The 25,548-nt window shown below is 32.7% G+C and overlaps 3 protein-coding genes across 4 annotated transcripts; 2 read left to right on the plus strand and 1 right to left on the minus strand.

Annotated features, from left to right (window-relative positions):
• Window positions 1–1,020: 1,020 nt before the first annotated feature.
• Window positions 1,021–9,829, plus strand: LOC139518104 (uncharacterized). The gene is made up of 6 exons (XM_071309768.1): window positions 1,021–1,269; window positions 2,294–2,427; window positions 2,844–3,033; window positions 4,778–4,804; window positions 8,021–8,108; window positions 8,708–9,829. The coding sequence occupies exons 1-6, from the start codon at window positions 1,212–1,214 to the stop codon at window positions 9,297–9,299; spliced, it is 1,089 nt and encodes a 362-aa protein (XP_071165869.1). The 5' UTR covers window positions 1,021–1,211; the 3' UTR covers window positions 9,300–9,829.
• Window positions 8,785–21,207, plus strand: LOC139518105 (uncharacterized). 2 transcript variants are annotated; one of them, XM_071309769.1, is made up of 7 exons: window positions 8,785–9,913; window positions 12,412–12,558; window positions 14,008–14,138; window positions 17,182–17,362; window positions 18,321–18,347; window positions 19,285–19,366; window positions 19,754–21,207. In XM_071309769.1, exons 2-7 carry the CDS (start codon window positions 12,495–12,497, stop codon window positions 20,349–20,351), a joined length of 1,083 nt encoding a protein of 360 aa, XP_071165870.1. In that variant the 5' UTR covers window positions 8,785–9,913; window positions 12,412–12,494; the 3' UTR covers window positions 20,352–21,207. The 2 variants fall into 2 exon arrangements, with proteins under 2 accessions (XP_071165870.1, XP_071165871.1); XM_071309770.1 differs by lacking the exon at window positions 8,785–9,913 and having other exon boundaries at window positions 12,402–12,558.
• Window positions 21,208–22,594: 1,387 nt separating this feature from the next.
• On the minus strand, window positions 22,595–25,487 carry LOC139518103 (leucine-rich repeat-containing protein 15-like). Its single transcript, XM_071309767.1, has 2 exons — window positions 25,384–25,487; window positions 22,595–24,091 (listed from the first exon to the last, which is right to left on the minus strand). The coding sequence occupies exons 1-2, from the start codon at window positions 25,384–25,386 to the stop codon at window positions 22,691–22,693; spliced, it is 1,404 nt and encodes a 467-aa protein (XP_071165868.1). The 5' UTR covers window positions 25,387–25,487; the 3' UTR covers window positions 22,595–22,690.
• Window positions 25,488–25,548: the final 61 nt, after the last annotated feature.

Genomic DNA, 25,548 nt, shown 5'->3' on the forward strand with positions numbered 1-25,548 from the left:
TTATGAGCTTTTTGTCTACTAGTATATGCCTTTTTGTGTTTCTTTGATACACATGAAGTGGCTCTGTGCTTATACATCCCGTCATTGTGTTGGTGTTCTATGATAATTTTTGTATTCTTTTCTTTCAGTTTTGTTAATGTGCTTTGTCTTATTGGCTTTTTGTGCTTCTTTGTTACATAATTATTTGTGTTCATAGAGATTAAGATTATAACACAATGTTGGCTGCTGCACCCCTTTTTGTGACATTTTTATCTATTATGTCTGTTTGTTTTGTTGTCAATATACTAGTAAACTATTATATTATTGAATGAGTTGCGACTGTCATACAAGTGAGAAGTTTAACAAGCTATAAAACCAGATTTAATCCGCCATTTTCAACATACGAAATATTTAAAAATTGTGTCATGTCGTATCCTTTTAAAGCTTAGCTTATTATACAGAATGAATCTCAATGCTAAAGGCCATACATCGATCTATAGATGCTTACATCTGCGCGATTCTGGTGGTTTGTTGTCAATCATACCATATCTTCTTATTCTTAAGTTATAAAAACTGAATAGCATACATGTATTACCTTTAGTTTGCATTGTTTATACGTCTACCGGTGATAATGGAATATAGGATTTTGACGCAATGATGTTTGGTGACTGATTAAATGAAATACAAATTAGTATAAATGCAAAATGCAAAACATCGGTTTTATATCTCATATCTCCCTTTTTAGGAGCGATCATTTTAATATTAACGGATCAACAAAATTTGTATAATTTTGTGGAGGGAGAAGGAAATGCAGGCAGAAGAGCTAACAAAAAAAAAGTGTAATAAAAAAATAGAACAGTATACTAATTAAACACATGTATTAGGTGGTTTAACTAAAGAAAAAAACACTGATAAAATTTCAAAATACTGAAGACAATTGCACAAACGAAACACTGAGAAAGCAATTATATTCTATCAACCATCAAAACACATATAAAACAAGTCATAAAGTACACTGTATTATTCACAATTACCTATTGCGTTGAGCTTTGACATATATTAACGATGAACGTTTAAGTTTTTGAAGTGTTTTTTACGTACAATTATTTTTGACATAAGTGTCATCTACTATCGTTTATGTTTTCCAACTAAATACTGCTATTCATTATAATATACGGACTAGTGTAAACATGGTAAAGTACAACGGATAAATCATTCAAAATTTAAAAAAAATGACTTTCATCTTCAAGTTGTGTACGTTCTACTTATGTTGTGTAGTTTTCTTACAAGGTAAGACTGGTTAAATTTACACTACTTTGTATAGTGATGTACATTATATATATTTAGAATATGATCTGTTATAAACAAAATAAAGAACTTTTAACAATTACAATTGTATGTGATAGTTCTATGACCTACGTCTCAGAAATAGTTGAAGTCTAAAGAATAGACTTAATCAGATTGAGTAACATTGATGGGTCATAGAAATACATAGACTCTACCTCCATACTAAACATTTAGGTCTTTGTTATTTTCCTGTTGATCCCAGGTGGTGATCCCAAAAAATTCCCGACTCGGTGTCGCCTTTTCAATTTGGTGGGATTTTTAATATGATTTTATTTTATTTATCTTATGTCTGGTTCAACGTATGCAGTTATACATCAATTAATTTAAACATTTGCGTGCTATGTTTGGGATATCTTACAAAGTGTAGTCATCTGAATACACCTCGTTTTACATGGCCTTTGGTCGGGTAACCATCAGTGGTAGAACAATTTACATTACATTATGAAAACAACGTTATTTAAAAACGACAACACATGCCAAAACGTGCTTGACACACTTTCTGTATTGATAACCACATGTACTGAATGTCTAGAAACTTTGAAAAAAATAATCAGTTATGAACACGGGAAATCAAATGCTCAAACACATCTAACGAATGGATAACAACTGTCATGATACATACATAAAGAAAGTTTGAAAAACAAATAACGATGCCAACTGTCCTATTTTCCCAGAAATCAAATTTGAATTGAGTGTTGTGGTAGTCTGACTGCAACGCTATAAGCAATGCCAATCGTTAAATTGGTGGAAAAAGGAACAAAATAATGAAACATGTGACTCATTGCAAATTGTACAAACCCGAATCGGTACTTAACCTAAACAACAAAACGTAAAAAATTAACGACTTATAAAAATATTACTTTGCTGTTCACTATATTATCGGGAACAGCGAACAATAAAGTGGAGTATAAAATTCCTTTAAATGGAACAATATTCATTAATGCTTTTTTATATTTCTTTTTAACAGGATCAAGTTTTGAGTACTATGGATGTTACATGAGTGTAGAAGAAAATATCTCGTATGTGAATAAAACATTTATGTCCAGGTCCATTTGTATAGAATATTGTCAAATAGGTCACTATAGCCTAGCTGCGTTGTCTGTAAGTTATCATTTACCAATTAGTCGATTTGATGACACTTTTGAAACAGTCTTAAGACCGGATAGTCATTAAATTTGTCAATAAAATGATACAACCACTGTATCAGTTTTAAAAATATTCATGAATTGTAGAAAGATAAATGTTTTCTGTGCCATATATAATTGTATGAGAATCTTTGATATGATGTTTTTCTCTTTTTAAATTGTATAAATTCATACATAATACAAGTTCAGTATGATCATTTGTATTGCTGGTATAATCAAACGTCTTCAATATAATTCTATTTTATGTTTTGTTCTTCTTAATATCTAGGTTATAACCTTTAACAGATATATTCACTTTTAATTTTTTTAATTTTATATCACAGATACATTCACTTCATAACATATTAGTAATCTATTTTGTCTTAATTTTAGGTCAAGATAACTGGCGCACTTTTTCTGACAAATGCTTATGAGGCATATAGCATTTGTAGTTGTAGTAATGAAACTCTTATGAATAAAGTGAACGAAAGTTTATGCAGTTTTCCATGTCCAAAAAGTCCGGGTGAAATATGCGGTGGCTACAACCAAACAATTTTCTCTGTTTATGGTATAGTTATGCATGGTGTGTACATTAATATTTATTGTCCTAAATAGTGTCACAATTACGTTGTCATTGTCATAAATAGTGTCACAATTACGTTGGAAGCAGCTGACTACGTGTTTCAATTTGGTTGATTAGAAAATTTCCGAACAAAACATATTCATTCACATGTATAGAGAAAAATGTCTGCGTTAATCCCTTCACAAGTAAAGTTTATCCGTGCGTTAAGGGATCAGCGGATACGACGGCGGTTGAAAATCATTTTTGAGTATTTTCAAACTACTCGTTGAATATATATAGCTAAACCTTCTAACTGTCTTCCTTGTAAGCAACATACTGCAGGTCAGAAACTGCATTGTTTGACACAAATCAAAATAAAATAGAGAAAGGAAATGGGGAATGTGTCAAAGCGACAACAACCCGACCATAGAGCAGACAACAGCAGAAGGCCATCAATGGGTCTTCAATGTAGCGAGAAACTTCCGCATCCTTCAGCGTCCTTCAGCTGGCCCCTTAAAAAATATATATACTAGTACAGTGATAATGGACGTCATACTAAACTCCGAATTATACACAAGAAACTAAAATTAAAATCATACATGACTAACAAAGGCCAGTGGCTCCTGACTTGGGACAGGCGCAAAATTGCGGCGGGGTTAAACATGTTTATGAGATCTCAACCCTCCCTCTATACATCTAGCCAATTTAGAAAAGTAAACGCATAACAATACGCACATTAAAATTCAGTTCAAGAGTAGTCCGATGTCAGGAGATGTAACAAAAGAAAATAAATAAAATGACAATAATACGTAAATAACAGACTACTAGCAGTTAACTGACATGCCAGCTCCAGACCTCAATTAAACTGATTGACAGATTATGGCTAGAGGTATAGGGGGAGGGTTGAGATCTCATAAACATGTTTAACCCCGCCGCAATTTTGCGCCTGTCCCAAGTCAGGAGCCTCTGGCCTTTGTTAGTCTTGTATGATTTTAAATTTTAGTTTCTTGTGTATAATTCGGAGTTTAGTATGACGTCCATTATCACTGTACTATTATGCATATTTTAGGGGCCAGCTGAAGGACACCTACGGGTGCGGGAATTCTCGCTACATTGAAGACCCATTGGTTGCCTTCGGCTGTTGTTTGCTCTATGGTCGGGTGGTTGTCGCTTTGACATATTCACCATTTCCTTTCTCAATTTTATTAATTTTATGTCTTCATCATATGAATATCAGGCACAGTCAATCCCTCCCGTTAGGGGTTTAGTATCATACTATCATAAAATATATGAGAGGAACATAACCCGTGTCATGCCAACAACTGTATCTTAAATAAATGTGCTTAGTTCCGATGCAAAGACCCTATAAGTGAATCAATATTAAAGCTAAAATATGCAATCTTTAATGACCTGACAACAGTATCGTAACTATATCCCTTCTTAATAAAAACAAAAGCATATACCAACAGTTCAATTTTTGGATTAGATTATTTAGTAGAAGTGAAGCTGTTTCGTAGATACATGTAGCATATAGATATTAACTTTTTATTTATTGTCTTATTTTTGTATTTTTTGTGCGAAATTTTCAAGCATTAAAGTAACACACTAGTGACACCATTTGCTTTACAGCAACTTATGTTTTTTTGGAAACTGATTTGTTTTCATATCAAAGATTATTGAAGAAAATTTTTCTTTTGTGTAGTGTGAAGAGAAGAATATAGAGTTTAAAGGGAAATATAACCATTCTAATAATTATGTTTTATAGGTTACAAGAACACAGGACATAATAATCGTAAGTGATGTTTAATGATAATATCCTGGTTATAAGTATACACGGAAAATATTAAATTAAAGTTATAAGTCATAGCACTTGTTCATTGAACGATGTCATAAAGCATTTTGTAGAAAAAAACAATTTTACAAAAATATCGAATTCCAAGGTACATTTAAACAAAGTTCATAAAAACTGATATAATAAAACTTTTTGTGAAATTTATCAACAAAGCAAACGAATTGACAACAACTGTACTAGGTACAGGCATTTCCCGAATCTTGTTTTCAGATTTCCATCAACACTTTTAGTTTTTTTAAAAAGAAATGGTATATTTTTGGCCAATTCTTCAAATAAAGACAACAGAAGTATACCGCTGTTCGAAACTCATAAATCGATAGAAAAAAAAATGCGGGTAAAAACTAAAACTGGGAAACGCATTAAATATAAGAAAACAACGACACAACATTAAAATGCAACACACAGAGAAACGAACTAAGCATTAGACAAAATCCGATGAGAAAAACAAATATAACATCAAAACTAAATACATGAACTTGGGATAGAAAAGTACCGTGACGCGTCTTATAGTAATGTGAATTTACACTCAAATATAAGAGAACTAACGACACAACAGAAACACAACGTTAAAATGTAACACACACACACAAACGAACTATAATATAACAATGGTCGTATTCCTGACTTGGTACAGGACATTTTTTAAAGACAAAAATGGTGGGTTGAACATGGTTTTGTTGCATGGAAAACCTAAATTAAAATTTAATACGGGAGAAGTGCGCTTCGTCCACACAAGACTAACTAGCGACGCCCAGATACAAAAGTTTGAAAGCAAAACCAAGTACAAAGTTGAACAGCACCGAGGACCAAAAGTTAAAAAAGTCGTGCCCAATACGGCCAGGGTTTTCTGCATGGGACGAGAACATCCTTATTATTTAGAATGATTTATACTTTTGCAAACAGTAAATTTTATAAAATGACTATATAATAGATATACATGATAAAACTAATGTATTAACTAATTACAGAAAAAAACCAAACCCGAATACATTACATAAACAAACATAATCCAACACACAAAAATAACACCCGAGTTAGTCAAAGCTTCAACGCAAAATGTGACGTCACATTTGAAATCGTAAATAAGCACACAAATGACGTCACATTTGAAATTGTAAATAAACACACAAATGACGTCACATTCGAAATTCTAAAACAGCACACAAAAAAATTACATCACATTTGAATGACTAAAACTGTTTCTCAAAAATAAATTACAATTACGATTGATTTAAGATTATATTTGTACTAAATACTGATATTATATTTATTAACAATGAAAATTGCACTACTTATTAATATGAAACTGAGTTAGCAATTAGACAATTTACTATATTATATAGCTATAGCTATGTCCAGTTCAAACAGAGTTCTCAGCAATCTCAACATTCTGTTGGAAGTAATTCCAAATCTTGTTTTCGGATACCAATCGACACTTTTGGTTTAAAATGTTCTTTCAATATAAAATTTGCAATATTGTATTAAGTTTCTCCAAAAATGAAAAAAAAAATATATCGATTTTTTTTTATGTAAAATGTAGATTCATCAATATTGTGCATAAAAATTCCAGGATACATAAATAAGAAAAAATCGTACTTTGACCTTAAGAAAATTGTAAACCAGACAAAAAATGCCTTCACCAATGAAGAAAACACAAACAGTATAGTAAGTTATAAAGGGCCACGAAATGACAATTGTTATAGGTACCAGTCTTGTATTACATCTCCAGTTTCCGGTGCATTTCAAAACATGGAGGGAAACAAAATAGTGCATTTTTTTCTGAATTTTTTTCTGAACTCAATTTTATCTGTTTGATTATAGGTTTATGCTGAATTGAAACATATATATATAGACTTTAAAAAAAATCATGCATCTTTTGGGGATATCAATCCAGGAAAGTGGAAGGATATCATGTTTACTGGAAGTGGTGCGGCCTAGTAAAAATAGCAAACAGAAAGTAGAAAAAAAATGTTTTGACTTCAGGATTGCGTAACTTTTTATTCTTGATGGCAAGACCCCTTTTTTTTTCTCGATTAAATCACAATTTCACATTAGTACATACATGTTATGAACATGAAATTTTGTTTCTATGTATCATTTTTTATTTTTTTATTTTCAAAGATCAGCTGTTTTGCATGTAAGCCTATGGAGCAGTTAATTACAAGACTGCAACCTATAGCGGCCAGATTTATGTACGAAAAATAACCAAAAAAAATCCAGCAATAGCCTTTCTTAGAATGTGCTGAGCATATAAGCTTCATCAATAGATTTTCGCAAAAAAGGAAACATACATTTTTTAAATCATAAACAATAAAAAGTAAAATCACAAAAATACTGAACTCCGAGAAAAATTAAAAAAACAGTAAAAGTAATGGTAAAAGGTTACTATAACACATTAAGATGATAAAAAAAGAATGTGTCCTCAGTACACGAATGCCCCATTCACACTATCATTTTCTATGTTCAGTGGACCGTGAAATTGGGGTAAAATCTCTAATTTGGCATTAAAATTAGAAAGATCATATCATAGGGAACATGTGTACCAAGTTTGAAGTCGATTGGACTTCAACTTCATCAAAAACTACCTCGACCAAAAACTTTAACCTGAAGCGGGATAGACGGACGAACGAACGAACGGACGGACGGACGAACGAACGAACGGACGGACGGACGAACGGACGCACAGACCAGAAAACATAATGCCCCTCTACTATCGTAGGTGGGGCATAAAAACGTCAGTTCCCAGAATCTAAACGTCAAGACCATCGTGTATTATTTGTGAAATTGATACGGATTTATCAACAGGGTCTCGGTACCTTCCGATGAACTTTCTTTAGAAAAAGGATAAGACATTCTTTGGTATACCACTGGCTCATCAATCTCTGTTTAGACAAGTGACGTTTTACAAAGTCTGAGTAATAGCTGTAGCAACTTGAACACCGAATAAGCTGGGAAATGTATACCTCATATGCAGGTGAAGCTAGTATAGTGCTACTTATATGGGGGAAGTCGATAATTTCAAAATTAAAATCATCTCGTTTGTCATAGTACTGAGATGACTGTGTATGTCAAATTCGAGGTACAAGTCTAAAAACTGAGCCGAAAGAAGCCGTGTATGTTGTTTATTAATATTTGAAGTAATCATATTTTCTTCAGGCAATACTATTGGTATAGTGGTAGGAGCAATCTTTGCAGTTATTTGTGTCATGGTGGTAGCCGTTGTTATTCTGATTCTTTGCAGAAAGTAAGAAAACATGATTTAAGATAATTAGAAATTAATAATTTATCGCTCGAACACTGTCTAGGTCACTGTCACAGTGCAGGGATGTCAAAGAAACCTGGGTTATTTGTTACTGGAAAATTACAAAACTGGCAAAATTATATATGAGTTTTATAATATATAACATATATATAAGAAAAAACGGCAATATTTCCCTCATTTTAAAGCAGATCAAAAGAGAGATCTTTACATCACAAAATATTAGAAAACCGCTGTTCATAAGTTATAAATCTGTTCAGCGAAAACAAAACCGGGTTACAACTGAACATCAGAAACACTAAACTGCAAAAAAAAAATTTCCAACATACTTAGAAACGGACTATGCCATATTCATGACTGGATACAGGACATGTTAAGAAAAAAATAGTGGATTGAACCTTGGTTTAATGGCAAACACATGTTTAGCATCTGCTATTTAAACATTTCTGGGCTGGATTATGTAAATTTTGAAAGATACAGAGGAAGAAATTAAAAAAGATATATGAATAAGGGTGAATGTTCTGTGTCAGTACCATATTTATTTTCAGTCACTGCTGTTTCTTCATTTTCTCACTTTCTTTCAGATATCAAACATGTTCTACATCATCTAACATTAAATGTAAGAGTTTGATATTAAACAAAAACAATGAAATGAAGTCACGTAACATGAAATCAGGAAATAAAGGAAAGCTTAATTGTTATGTCGATACTGATCACAGTAATAGTAATATCAGCGAAAGGGAACTTTATGAGACTGTTGGATTTCAGAACAAAAGTAAAACTGATCAGTCGATCCACAAATGTACTAATGAATCAAAGACGAAGATTGAAACTGATGATGAAGATGAGGTCAAATATGAAACCGTGGAGGAAACCAATAGGGATAGAGCCGCCAGAAATATACATATGAACGAAAGTTACCAGCAATATATAAATATTAATGAAAACTCTAATAAAGTCAGAAGAAATTTAAATCAGAAGTCAAATGACAATGGTGAGCTGTATTACAACATTGATGAACAAAACTCTCAGAAATATGAAACTCCCATGAGAACAGAAAGCGCACCACATCTTTATTCAAAGCTTAATGCTAACTCTGAGAAAGATAACATCAAAAGTGATACACAAGTTCTTGAAAAGACTGAAGAAGAATATGAATTTATGATGTCACAGTAAACATTGAAAAAGAACAGAAATAAACATCATGATGTTGTTTTTCTTACGATTTTTCTTACGATTACAAATTACAAAACAAATTCATTCCCTTAAAAATATCAATCATAACGAATGACAAATCATTTAGAAGTGCGTTAAATAGCGGGTAGAAATAGAGCTTTCCTATTATGTAAACAAGGAGTCATAAACGGACAAATCAAAAACAACGAGACAAACATAAAAAATGCATTTAAGTTCAGTGTGACATTTGAAAGGCACATAATGAATTGATAGAGTTGAGAATAAAGACACAATTATGCTTCAAGTTTTCCAAAAACGGATTTAAGACTGTTTGAAATTACTTTTTCCACAACATTTAGAAAAAATTAGTATGTTGCTTCTTTTGACAAAATTGAGTTACTAGAAGGAAACCAGTGTCCTTGTGTTTAGCGCTATCGGATTTGATTGGTTTATAATGAATGTGTTTCATTATTTGAATTACGTCCTTGGTATGGCGAAAAGTGAAAGAAAATCAAACAAGTGGCTCTTAAGAGCCTGTGTCGCTCACCTTGGTCTATGTGCATATTAAACAAAGGACACAGATGGATTCATGACAAAATTGTGTTTTGGTGATGGTGGTGTATTTGTAGATCTTAATTTACTGAACATTCTTGCTTCTTACAATTATCTAAATTCATAATGAATTTGGCCCATTAGTTACAGAGGAAAACATTTTGATAAAATTTACAAAAATTTACAAAATTATTAAAAGGGGAAGTAACCCAACGAAAGATACCAGAGGGACAGTCAAACTCATAAATCGAAAATAAACTGACAAAGCAATGGCTAAAAATGAAAAGGACAAACAGACAAAAAATAATACACACGACACAACATAGAAAAGTAAAGAATAAACCCCACAAACCCCACCAAAAACTAGGGGTATCTCAGGTGCTCCGTAAGGGTAAGCAGATCCTGCTCCACATGTGGCACCCATCGCGTTGCTTATGGGTGAGTTTAGTTTGGATGTTGGCGCTTGTTAAAACGTAAAACCCCGCTGCATTTGGTTCCACCTGTCCTAAGTGTTGTTCAGTGGTTGTCGTTTGTTGATTTAGTTCATAAGTGTTTCTCGTTTATCGTTTTATAGAAATGAGATCGTTGTTTTTCCTGTTTGAATGGTTTTACTCATTTTGAAGCCCTTTATAGATTGCTGTTCGATGTGAGTCAAGGATCAGTGTTGGATGCAGTACTTTTACCTATGATTGTTTACTTTTTACACATTGTGACTTTGAAGAAGAGTTGTCTCATTGGTATTCATACTCAAATTAAGTGGATGTAAGCAGTTATAGGCAATCGTACGACTTTCAAAAATAAAAAAAAACCAACAAAACATACCGTATCGACTAAAAAAGGACCGACGTGCTAATACTAAGCAATTCAATTCAGAAAACTTACGTTATATTTTATAACAACACAATTCACTAAAATCAAATATGACTGACATGAATCAACTACAACCACTGAACTAGTTCAACCCACCATTTTTTCCTTTAAAAATGTCCTGTACCAAGTTAGGAATATGGCCATTGTTATATAAAAGTTCGTTTCTTTGTGTGTTACGTTTTAACGTTGTGTTTCCGTTGTGTCATTTGTTTTCTCTTAGTTTTGAGCGTAAATTCACATTACTATAAGACGTGTCACGGTACTTATCTATCCCAAATTCATGTATTTGGTTTTGATGGTATATTTGTTATTTTCATAGAATTTTGTCTAATGCTTAGTCCGTTTCTGTGTATGTTACATTTTAATGTTGTGTCGTTGTTCTCCTCTTATATTTAATGTGTTTCCCTCAGTTTTAGTTTGTTACCCCGATTTTGTATTTTGTCCATGGATTTATGAGTTTTGAACAGCGATATACTACTGTTGGCTTTATTTGTCGTGGTTAAACATTTTCAATTCTCAAAGTTGTTATAACACACAATAAGAACAGACTATAAAAATCATTTGAAAAAGGCTTAACCCATCAGATCAATACAAAGCAGTCTCGGTAAACGACATCACAGTAAAGAGACAGCATTCCTGTGAGAATTTAAATGATCTACATCAACAGTTCAATTGCAAAGATGATGATACTGGTGCTTAATCAGAAACTACAAATGAATTAGTGCACACATATGAGGAATTTTTACAGTCTAACAGGAACTACAAATAACGTAGTGCATACGTATGAGGAATATTGACACTCTTAACAGAATCTTCAAATTAATTAGTGGCCACATATGAGGAATATTGACTCTCTAACACAAAACTACAAACAAAGTAGTGCACACATATGAGGAATATTGACACTCTAATAGAAGCTACAGATAAAGAAGTGCATACGTATGAGGAATATTGACACTCTAGACACTCTAAGAGAAACTACAAATAAAGTAGTGCACACATATGAGGAATATTGACACTCGAACAGAAACCTCAAAAAAATTAGTGGCCACATATGAAGAATATTGACACTCTAACACAAAACTAAATATGACATAGTAGTCTACTGTCAACGTTCTTTTGTACATAGTGTTATTGACCTTTTGGTCAAACGAAAACCAAACATCATTGACACATCAATCTATATTATGTATTAGAGAGGTTACATACTTTATATATCAGATATAGGAAGATGTGGTGTGAGTGCCAATGAGACAACTCTCCATACAAATAACAATTTAAAAAGTGAACCATTATAAGAAATGTTAAACTACACAATTCATTTGATGCGTTTTTGTCTTTATACATAAATTCAATTTAAAAAAAATTAATTGTATGGTTAAATGGGCTTTATAAAGATCTGCAATAATTACCTGACCATAGAGAGACACACCCAAAGTTAAGAGGATCCGTAGTAGTTTTGACAAGATATACATTAATTATAAATGATTTATAAATTAAATATCATTTATAATGAACAAACGAAAATATATCATTAAGTAATAAAACCTTCAATTCTCCAAAACTCTCTGAAATTGACCGGATAACATACCAGTATCGTTAGCGTTTTACCATTTTACCTTTTATACACAACACACACGCAATAGGTGAAATAGTTATATAATAAATATATCAATTTTATTGTGAATAGGTTATTTTTAAAACACTCCGAAAGGAACACGATATTGGTGTGTTTTGACGACTTTAAACTGGCAAGACTCGATTGTGATAATTATGGAAAGGAATTGTTATGTTGTTGCTTTGCTATTATTATTTTTTTACACGGGACAGTCCAAATGTGAGTATAGTAGTGTATGTAGGGTTCATATCGTTTTATAGTAAATACAAAACAACAACCTCTCATAAAATACATTAAAAAACGTCATAGTATTATCACTGTCAGTTCAAAAGAAAGAATGAAAAAGTAGATTACGTGTTGTTCCTAATTACTGTAGCAGCCAAAAGGAACGATTCCTGGCACTATTCCTTTAACATGAAAAAGGCTTGGTTAGGTATAGATATAATGTCTTCACTGGATACTCTCATCTGGGAATAAATCTGTCTAAAGAGAGACGTCTTGGTTGTACAGGATGTATAAAAACGCAGCCACGTCTTGTCAGAATATGAAAACTTTTAATGCAATGTCTTGTGTATTGTGAATGCCACGCTCTCTGTGCATTTAGGAACTGTTGCAACCGCTCTTTAATAGGTCTACATGGGTGCCAAGTTGCAAGAGCAATTCCAGTCCATGTCTTCATTTTCCTTTGGTAATCCAAATCTCCACTTTTTATCCTGGTCAATTCACTTTGAAGCAACTATAATTTAGATTTTTTCTCGTCCTTCATATTCTTGAAACATAGTTCACTGTAATGCAAAAATCAATCAATCAATCAATCAGCCTTCTTTACAAATAAGGTGTGAAATGTCAAGGGAAGTCCTATTTTTACTAGATTTGTTTGAATTATTAAACTTTGAAAATTAAGTAAAGAGAAAGATAATTCCCCTTCGAATTGTTTTCTTCAGTCTGTCAAATGTAAAATCACGGACTACGGTATATAAATAGAATTTGCCTTTATGTCAGGCTATGCATGATAATAGGGGAAAATTCAATCCAAAAATATAGACTATTTATTATAAATGCTACATATATGACCTATTTCACGGATTTGAATGACATTTGTCTTTCAACTAGAGCTTAACAAACTGATTGTTATATCTGGAAATGGATATACGTAACCTTCAAACTTCCTGATGTAAAGCATATTAAATATCCAGAAAAAAAAAGATATATCGAAAAACTTTAGGGATATAAACCGAGGTGCACGTGAGATCACCCCAAGTTTTTTGTGGGGTTCGTGTTGCTTAGTATTTAGTTTTCTATGTTGTGTCTTTTTTACTATTTGTTGTCTGTTTGTCTTTTTAATTTTTAGACATGGCTTTGTCGGTTTATTTTCGATTTATAAGTCTTTTGCCCCTCTTTTGTTTCAAGCTATATATAATATAGATAGTACGATTCACAATATTAGTTTTATGTACATATAATGATTTTTTTTAATAAGTCCCGAAAAAACGTAATGCCATTGTGATAATAACTTTGAAAATCTCAACATTTTAATTCAAAAAAAAGTGCTACTCTCGACCTCTATTTTTTGCAAAATCCCTTATAAAAATGATATATCTGTTCCAAATACTAAACAATTAAAAAGATGATTACAAAATGTAATTTTGTTTTGTTTTGTTACTACAGGTTTGCTGTCTCTATTTCATGGATGCTTCACTGGTTTTGATTCTAACATTTCTTTTATGAGCAGCTATATGTCGATTGAAATGTGTTCTAAATTTTGTGATGAACAGCATTATACCTGGGCAGCAACTTCGGTAGGTTATTTTATTTTAATTTGCTGTCACGCTTCTCTCTATCAATTGTCTCTCACGATCACCTCCACATCCATATAGATCTAGATATTAATCAATAAATGTACACATGTGGGTATACGTAAAAAGAGACAGAAAAAATAAAAATCGACACACAATTCTTTTGAGGTCAACATACGATATTTATTAACAGACTATAAAGTCAAATATCAAAATCATGTGAATGGAGTCTCATGGAAAGAAACCTATAACATATATACCAGGCTTTATTTGGCATTTCACAGAGATAATATTTTTTCTGATATTTGATTACATCTTTATACTAAATCCATTAGAAGTTGGATGTGTAATGATTAAGAAATAATTCATGGAAGCCATATATTTGTTGGAAACTTACACATGGTCCAGGCCAGCCATGTGTAAATTTCCAAATATATGGCTTCAATAATTTTTTTCGATTCTAATAGGACAAATAAGTTCATTCAAATAATGTAGCGAGGATGAGTATGGACGTGTGGGTAGCTGTTCTTTTTACCCCTTGTTAGATAAAGCTCAAATATTCTCAGAAATCTTTAGCTTGCATTGATTATTTCGCTAGAACTTGTTTAATTCTCAAACCCAATATTTGCGATTTTTAATTTACCTGTTTTCTCGTAATACCGCAGTCCCACTAGGCCACGATCGCGCTACGATCTGTGAAAAAAAATGAAAATTTTGACGATTGTAGTGCGATCGTGTAGATCGCAGTAAGGTCGTAATACGGTCGTGGTGGGGTCTTCAAGATCGTGATGAGCGTGGCCAACTTTGAACATGTTCAAAACAATCGTGGTGCGGTCGTGGCGAAATCAAGTCGTAGTAGAAGCGTAATGAGAGCGCAGTAAGGTCGTGGTAAGATCGCATAGGTCGTTGTACCATCGTAGCGAGAGCGTATCGAAAGCGTGATTCTGTTCGGAGAGACTGCTCTACGATATCACAGCGACGTTACTACTACCATCACGTTCTCACTATACCACGACTATACCACGTTTACACCACGCTCTTCAAGACCATAGTACGATTATAGCACGTCCATGCCGTCATCATCACGCTCCCTTACGACCTGACTACGTTCATACTACGACCATCATGCTCATTGTCAATTGTATATGAAATATGTAAAAGCTCTTCAGGTTTTGATTGTCTGTATGTAATTGTGACCCCTTGTCCTTTTTCTCGAACGGATCAACCATGCTTGACACACCTGTGTCATACCTTCTATCGTTCACAAAAACATGCATCGTCATTTGAGCTTGATGGACTAGCAATAGGTTGTGATTCAGGTTGGATTGGTCAGTCCGACATCTCTGCTAGATCAGGATTCGTTACTATCAGAGCTCCCTCTGTCCCTTCATCTACTATCACCACCTCCACGTGTTCTAGTAGATTTTGGTGTCATGATTGTGTTGTTTCCGAGAAATCTACGTATTAATCAGAATTATAAGGAATGGAACAGTATTTATCTGGAACACGATGTTGACGTTATTGCTGAGAATGTAGTAAGATCGCGATATGAAAGTAGTATGATCGTGGTAAGAACGTGCTATAATCGCAGTAGAAGCGTAGCAAGATCGTGTTGCAATCGGATAACTCGTGGTATGGCCTTAGTAAAAACGTGATGAGCGTAGTAAGATCGTGATAATCGTAGAAAAGGCGTAGTGAGAGCGTGGTATAATCGTAATGAGGACGTAGTAGCATCGTGAAAGCAACGAAAATTTACATTTTCATGCCGCTCATACTGCGACCTCACCACGATCTGAATTTATTTTAGATCGCGGTGAGCGTGGTGCGATCGTGGTCTAGTGGGACTGAGGCTTAAGCTACCGTTAAAACCAAAATTGACATTTCGTAACGAAGGAGCTGAAATCATTTAATATGCAAATATTGCAATAAAATAGAAAATAAAACAAAACCTACCTCAGAAGTCCATTTTAAAACATTATTATACAAACTTCGATGGTTACAAAAAATAATAAAAAAATTATACTGCAACTTAAATTAGTATATGATTGATAGCTTTTAAAATCGTAACATACATATCAAGCTTATTTTCATCCCTTAATGAACCCCTGTTTGTGGAGAAAGTGTTCCATGATGAAATTGACATTGCACAAAATATAGCTGTGTTACTATATTTAGGAAATAAACAACTAGTTGCAGTATATTAATTCTTTTTATAATGCATCCGAATAAGAATAAAAGTTCTGTTGTCTTTTGTTTTATTACAATTTATAATACAATAAAATCGGCAATGCGTTTGCAAATAGGTTCAAATACATGTGGATTTACGTGGGAGGTATATTGTAACATCCATTATTATGTATATTTCTGAGTCTGCGCTAAGTATAGATATATCGAGAATTTTCACACGGTGTTCTTTACAAAGAAGCATGTCATATTAGAATTGATATTATTCAGATTCATGGCTTTTATATTAGTTGTTAAAGGCTTTGAACTAGCTTTCAGTAACGCTTGAATAGAAAAAAAATATTAAAAGGCCACAGAGCATTGAGGACCTAAAATTTTGCTAAATACAAATAAGGTTATCGATTCCTTGGAGATATATACTTTACATGCAGGCGCTGTTTGAGTGCTGCTACAAAGAAAAGGGAGGTTGAAAATTTGTAAGTTTTCATTTTCAAGTTATCTATTCTTAGCAGTAATACTAGTTAGTTTAGAAATCAGGAGGTGTGGTATTACTGCCAAAGGGACTTTTCATCCAAAACAAAAGGACATAGACGTAAAAATTACTGGTCACCATACAAACTACAATCGGACATTATGATACTATATTTGAGTAAAGTACATTTAATTGTTTCTTTCTGTTAATTTTACATGAAAGGCATCAAATCAGAATAACAAGGGCATAGATTCAAACTATGATATGTATAACAAGTAATTTAAAGGCAGTCTATATTATTTGATTTATTTTTAATTAAGTTATATACTAGAGATATGACAGAAAGAAAGAGAGCACTCAATATATTTGTTAAAATTTATTGTGTCGAAGGGTCACGTGGATGGAGATATTTTGGACTCACATGCTGTCGCTAAGTGCAGCTGCAGTAAAGAACCTGCACATACTGAAATCAACGGAACAGTCTGTAATTCTCCTTGTCCAGGAAACGGAAATGAAACATGCGGAGGTCAAAATACAACATTTGTATCAATGTACAGCATAGTTCAAGACGGTATGTGTACTTTCCATATACACAAATAAATTTATTTTCAATCTGTAACGTTTATTTAGATTTTTATATGATCTGAAAATTTGAACAATGGATTATGCATTCATGTTCAGCTTTTTAGGCAATTTTCAAACGTTTGTACTGCGGTAAATTCAGTACTGTTCAGTTTGCTTGCAGTCAATTCAGTTTTATAAAGTAGCATCTCAGACGGATGAATATGATGTTGATCGGAGCAGGTACTTAGAATCAACTGAAAAGTCTGAATAGATCTTAGTTGACTGTAAGATTGATAATTAAACCAATTATTATGCAACAAAATTTATTTCACAGCATTCACTGCAACCTCTATTTCTAAAGCTGATTAAGATAGAAGTGTAAGCCCATATATATATATTTTCAACGGCTGAAATGAAATGAATTTCGCGCAAGTAAAAAATCAACGAACCACCTTCAAAGGAAAATCGGTATAAAATCAGGACACTCATTTGTTTATTAGTTTTTCATTTTAAGTTTGCCAGTGATATAGGCGTTTGATTTTGATACATTATTGGATTAACTATGTTTCCGTGTATTCCTGGAAATATCCATGTTGGGAATTATGGGTAATAACATTTTTATCCTTGTTCCCCAACCACATTGTCTTTGTAAATGATATAAAATGTCATCCAGATAATGATTATATGAAATGGCAAAATCCAAAAAGCCAAAGGTAAATTTAAAACAGATGCTTGTGGAACTAAAAAAAAAACCCAACAAATTATGTATTGCGTTTATGAGACAACCACATAACAACAATAATAACTGTATCTAAAGGGCATCACACAGTCCATGATACACGTCAGGACAATATAGCTCTTTTAAAGTTGTGAATAAGCAGATTTCGAATAAATATCAATTTTACAAAAAAATCTTAATATTTTTTGGTTGTATATAATTTTATTATTTTTACTATTCTTCGCAGACAGCAATCATAAAGACACAATAAACAGTAAGTACAACGTTATGAATAAACGAAATAATCAGCTAAATCAATAAACAGTAAGTACAACGTTATGGATAAACAAAATAATCAGCAATAAACAGTAAGTACAACGTTATGGATAAACAAAATAATCAGTTAAATCAATAAACAGTAAGCACAACGTTATGGATAAACAAAATAAGCAGTTAAATCAATAAACAGTAAGTACAACGTTATGGATAAACAAAATAATCAGTTAAATCAATAAACAGTAAGTACAACGTTATGGATAAACAAAATAATCAGTTAAATCAATAAACAGTAAGTACAACGTTATGGATAAACAAAATAATCAGTTCTAAATCAATAAACAGTAAGTACAACGTTATGGATAAACAAAATAATCAGCTAAATTACGCTTTCGATTTAGCACGCCTGACTGATGAGCAGGTGACAAAGGAGTGTATGTAGTCCTCGACGTAAACAAATGAACATGTTAAAGAAGTTTTGACTAAAAAACTCAGCAATTTTTTTTCCACAAAAAATGAAACAATGACATCATACATCGAACTATATCGCGGTGTCGTGGAACACACAAACACGATGGAAAACTTTCGTCAATTGCATAAAACTAAAACCGATTGTATTTACACGTCAGGACAGGTATCTCATGCTCTATCAACTTATGGAGATGTGGCAAAGCGACAACTGTCACCAAGGTAGAAATGAAGTAGATCTAAGTTAGGCAACCGTACGGCCTTCATCAATTAGACATAACGTATTGTCGGCTATAGAGTTAGTACAAACGTACGTGTCAATTTTATTATTTCCATGATTTATATGTGATTAATATTTTGATTTTCTCTATGTAAATGAAATAACATCCGCTTTTAGAAAGAATGTTAATTGTAAGTTCATCCACTTTAAGAAGGTTAATTGTAACTTAATTATATTCTTTTTTTAGTTGCATTAGTAGCAGCAGTGGCAGGAAGTATCTTGGTTTTCTTGGTTATTATAGTTACCGTGACAATAATCATCTACAAAAGGTATACACATGTATAGAATAAAAGTAATAGTAGGCTTTATGAAAACATATCAAATATAATTCGTCAGAAAAAAATCAAGTTGTAATAAAAAAAAAATAGATAAGAATAATGAGTTTTGCTTCATATTTTCCCAAATTGGTTCACAACACAGAAACTCCACGTCACTGTTTGATTTTAAATAATGATCAAAATCCATAACGCGTAGTCAGCAATAAAAGGCCCCGACATGGAAATATGGGAAACAATTCAACCGAAAAGACCAACGGCGGGATGAGTTGAAAAAATACTTTTTATTGAAAACTGATATAATAACAATAACAATATACAGTTTTAGGGTACCAGATCGGTGCGAAATTACTAAAATGTATATTACCAAAATTATTTCAGATTTCATAGACGAAAATTTGATCCCGTTCCATCTCACGAAGCTCTCAAAAGTGAAGAGGTGAAGGGCACTAACAAAGTTGTTTTCAAAACTGGACGGAAGTCAAAGCCAAACCATTATGAACACACTGATCAAAACATTTGTAATATGGATGAAGAGAAATCATTGAATACAAGTACGATTTATCAAAACGAGGAGGATACAGTGAGATTAGACAATACACTTGACGCAGAGTATATGCCAATGGAAGGTCAGAGCAATATGAATAACGATAAAACCGTGAAACCTCAAATGGAGTATGTGGCGATGGAGGACGAAAAAACAAGTAAAAACACAAGTAGTTTATACAGTAATGAAGGACAGAAGGAGTATGAAGATATAAATAAAAAACAACGTGTATTACACAGCAGGGATAACAGTGGAAATACGGACGCTTATCAGAATGTCAAAAAACTTGAAGTTCTAGGTTATGAAGAGCCGGTGGAACATCCAAGTAAAACACATTTATATCTAAAACTTGAAGATGAAAAAATAGCATCAGGCGAAGAATATGAGGACGTAGAGCCCAAAATTAAACCCAAGAAAGGAAAGAAGAAATAAATGATACCAGAATTCAAGTTGAAAGAAAATACTTTCTTAAGTTAGTGCCATTCAAGTAAAGAAATATATTTTAAATTGATAAGACACTTGTGATCACGAATCTTTCTGTCACAAACATGATATACACTAACAACTGGTAGAAATCTGGATGTCAAGATTTGTATCAGGATAATTTTTGATTGTGCTTAGTTTCCTGTACATACGATTTTGAGTATTACCAAACTGTACCTAATATGATTGTATATCGTACTGAGGTTGTTTCGTAGTGGATAAGTAGGAAAGCAAAATCAATGAAAGACAAATAACATGAACTTCCAGGATTAGAATAATGAGATGGGGCATCATTATACAAATGTACTTATTACATGTTAAAGAAATGCGTCTTTGCTTTAAACCGTAAATGCCACAGGTTAAGGAAAAAGGTACCATTGCAAAAACCAATTTTAAATGACCACGTGACAACCGAGGATGAATTAAGTTCAGGGATATCATCTCCATGGTAGTAAATGTTTACCCGTATTTGACCCTTCATCCATGTTTAAGTTTAAAAACCTGTTGCAATAAATTTGACGAGATTCGATTCCTTCTGATGGCCGAATCTACAAAAGGCTTTTCTGAGACACTTTACTGATGTTGAATTCAATGATCGTGTTAATTTCATTGTTTAAGGAAAATTTGCAACTACTCACACTCACACAAAATTGTGTTAAGAACAAATTAAACTTTACTGTAACCATGACCTCAACGTTAACTCTTGAACTAACCATATAAGCCTTACCTTGAAGGAATGCAGATGATCTATTATTATTATTTTCCCAATTTTTTTAAACAAGAAATTAAAATGTTAAAACGGCTATTTCAGTTTTAGATTTTTTGATATCATAATAATCCATTTACAATATATGTTCATGCAGTTCAATCCAGGATCCTCTAATAGTAGAAATATGTATACCCCAATTGATGATATAAACATTCTGATTTTTACTAGTAAGTATAGGTAAGAATGCGAATTCAATACATCAGAAACAATTTCAGTACATGTATATAGGAGGAGTATAATGGTTACTAATGAATTCCAATTTGTACAGTAACATATGCATAGCTTTCTTCTCTTTGTCTCTTTGACACATTTCCTATTTCCATTCTTAATTTTATTTAAATGTGTATTTAATTTAATTTGCTGTTTATTTTGTGAAATCTTCTTCCAGATAATGACCACAATCAACAACCAACTGTGGATAATATGGACCACGAACAATGTGACAAGTGTTCTCAGACTACTGTTTTACTTACACATTTTTAAACTAAACATGCATTTAATTTTATATTCCATGTTTACAAAAACATGTGATTGAGTATGCTCTCAACTTTGTACTTGCTTAGCTTAATAACGTTTTTGATCGGAGCTTCACTGATGAGTCTTAAGAAGACGAAACGCGCGTCTGGCGTATTTAATTATAATCCTGGTACATTTGATAACTAATTATGCTTGATAATCATTCAAATAACTTTGCAAATTATTTTGTTTCAAACATATTATTAAGGTTAATGTTTTGTTTTAATTACTGTATTATTTGTTGAATAGATGCATGTAAACACATAAGACAATTAAATTTGAGTAACAGGTAACTACTATTGCCTTAAGTGTCAGGGATTTATGAGGTAACTAATAATTGCCTCAAGTTCAATATTTTAGAGGTAAACAACTGTTGCTTAAAATTCCATAGATTAATCAGGAAAACTACCAAAATCTTACTGCAATAAGAATTTTCTGGTAAACTGTTGATGCCTCAAGTTCAATCTATATATGAGGTTAACCACTGTAACCTAAAGTTTGAGAGATTCACGAGGCAATCTACTGTTGCTTAAAGGTCAATAGATTTATGTTGTAAAGTTATATTGTCTTTACATGTAATCCAATAGATCAATCAGACAAACTACTGTTGCCTAAAGTTCAATTAATGTATGAGGTAAACTACTGTTGCCCAAAGTTCAAATAATGTATGAGGTAAACTGCTGTTGCCTGAAGTTCAATTAATGTATGAGGTAAACTACTGTTGCCTAAAGTTCAATTGATTAAAGGGATAAAATAATGTTGCTTAAAGTTAGATTTTCTTGTTCATACATCTAGTCAGTCATAAACATTGTTGAAATCCTTTATGTATGTATTGCATTTTTGTAAACGATTGGTGACGTTTACTAAAACATAAGTATAAAAATACCAAATAATGTTAATCACAGACTTTTCAATTGTATAAATATTTATACGGAAAAGATTTATTTCAGTTTTGATTTTTTATATAAAAGAACGGGTCAGATATAATCCATATATAATTGTTTTAGCCATACGGCATGATATTACAAATTTCCTTATAGCCCGGGCATCTCTGTACAAAGTTCGTCAAATATTCTTCCACAGTTGCATGAATTGTATCACATTCGCCGATGACCTGAAACCCGTGGACTCCAGTTGGGTTGCACTCGACTGCCTTGTGGAATAGCCAGACCATGTTTTCACACATACAGTCAATGCGGTTATGTCCAATGCTGACGTTTTTGAGACTATCTGTGAAATTAATTGCAAGTGGTACTTCTGTTAGAGCAGTATTATTAAGCTCAAGAACTTGTAGAGAATGCAACGGCGCTAAGGAGTCACGTGAAATATATTTCAGTGGCATATTTGAAAGAGTAAGCTTTTGTATATTGGTGAAGCCTTGTAAATCTCGTTTTTCTACTGTCTCTATTGCATTAAATGAGAAGTCAATAGAGCCTAATGCTGCGATTGTGGCCAAAGCAGCCGGTATTCGCTCCAAAGAACAATTCCTTATTGTTAATTCACGAAGAGTATGTAGTCCTTCTACCGAAGTTTCGCTTAAGAAATCAAGAGGATTATTATCAATGCTAAACTTGGTCAATTTCTGGAGATATTTCAAGACAAGAGGAAAAATTGTGAGTGAGTCACCTTTTAACGACAATGTTGAAAGTTTTGAATTACTGCTTGTCGGGAATGATTGTAGAAGAATTCCACTGTCACCAGTATTTCGATTGTTGTCGTAGTTCAGCGTAAGTAAATTGCGTAACTTTGAAATACCAATTGGAACAGTTAGCAGATTTGTATCATGAATAGACAATTCAACAAGGGTTGTTTCGAAGCCATGGAAACCTGTTGGCGGAAGTATAATCAAGTTCGGATGGAGAGATGTGATCTCTAAGCGATGTAGATTTTGGAAATGGTTTAGAGTTCTCGGCCAATCCATCTGTTTAATACTACCGAATGTAAACTCTTCCAATGTATCTCCTAAAGCCCTCATTACATTGTTTGGCAAGTTAATATCACTACTCCCTCGATAATTATTGGACACGTTTAATGATATTAAGTGATCTAGAGCCGCAAGTGCGTCTGGAAGGGTTAAAAGCTCATTATTGCTTAAGTCAATGTTCTTTATATCACTAGCAACACCTTGAAAGGTACCATTTGGTAGTGTCCGGAGTCGATTGTGGTCTAGCTTCAGTGTTTCAAAATGACTATTCGGAAAAGCATTAACTGGTAGGCTGGTAAAGTTATTGTGACTCAGGTCCAATACTCTGACACCTGACATTTCGGCACTACTGAAGGATGGAACAATGGTAAGACCTCGATTATTGCATGATATTGTATCTGCAATGCATGTACACAAACTTGGACACGTGTGTACGGTAGCAAAACTACAAATAATCACTAGTATCAACGGTAGGTACCTCTGAAATTATAAGAAAAGAAAGGAAGTAAATTGCACTTTTCGTACCAGTAATCATATTGACGTTTTTCATATGAAGCATACCAGCATAAAATGTAACTATATATATTAGTTCGAATGTACGAATAAAATATCAATGATATTTACCACCATGCATTTACTAAAGTATATATAAAAATGAAAATTGTTTTAAATGTCGTTGGTGTCAAGAGTAGTTTATATTAGGATGAAATGCAGAGAACGACCAAAGAAGTTTCTCGGGAAGACTCAAAGAAAATGAAGGGCAATACACACATTGTAATAACTAAAAAGTATAGAAGTTCAATGTAAATAAATGGCGTAACATGTTGCTATGCTGTGCATATGATTTTTTCATAACAGTATATGTTTTCCATGAAACTGCATAGGTTGAGGCATTACGGAAGTTTGTATTTGATTTGGATTATCTATCTTACAACAAAGAAACTTTATATGCTTTGGTCGAGATAAAAAGTACAAACACAATATACTATCTAAAATCATGTCTAAGCATCGGAACTCAAAGCCTCTTAGTCAAAAGGAGAAGTAACCTCAGTTTAATACAATTGAAATATGTCAATAAACCAGTAAATCACTCTATTGTGATGGTATGGTAAAACATATACACATCTTATATATATGATACAATAAAGAAAGAGTCAAAAATATCCCTTGTTCATGAATCGAAAACACTAATTTGGCAGGTAAACAGATTTGTTTTCTAATTTGTTCTTAACATCACAAGGTCATTACGGGGCCATTTATAGCTGACTATGCGGTATGGGCTTTGCTCATTGTTGATGGCCGTACAGTGACATGTAGTTATTAGTATCTATATCATATTCTCACTGTGGAGAGTTGGCTCATTGACAATCATACCAAATCTTCTTTTTTATATTTTAAATAAATAAAAAAAAAACCCAAAACAAAACATTTTTTCGTGACCATCTTAATAAGAAAATAAACGATAACTTTCCCTCGCGGAAACTGTTTCGTTTTTACAACTTAATACTTCACAATGGATCTTTAAGAGGTAAACAGTTATCAACAAACAGCCAAGTTGAGTGTTAACAATAATTTAACTTTTTTTTTTTTTTTTATATTATCCGATTTTCATTTGCTATGTAACACTGATGTAAGTATTTTAAATACCACAATTCATATTTTTGACCACTTTTGTAAAGATTTACTACAGATTATGCTTAAGCATCAGAAACATTTTTATTAATTAACAACAATAATAAGTCACAGAAAAAACGTTGACACAATACACTTACCATTGTAATTGTCTCTTGTTCTCTTAAAATCCAACAGAAGTCTGTCAGACTATGCTCAATTTTATCTCCATTCTCAATTTTATCTGTTATCGTGAGCTATCTTAATGATAGGTGGTGTTTATGTCGTCATATTCTGAAAATATCTTTGGCCTTATCCTTTATGAA

The sequence above is a fragment of the Mytilus edulis genome, chromosome 3 (genome assembly GCF_963676685.1).
Source record: "Mytilus edulis chromosome 3, xbMytEdul2.2, whole genome shotgun sequence".
Lineage (NCBI taxonomy): Eukaryota > Metazoa > Mollusca > Bivalvia > Mytilida > Mytilidae > Mytilus > Mytilus edulis.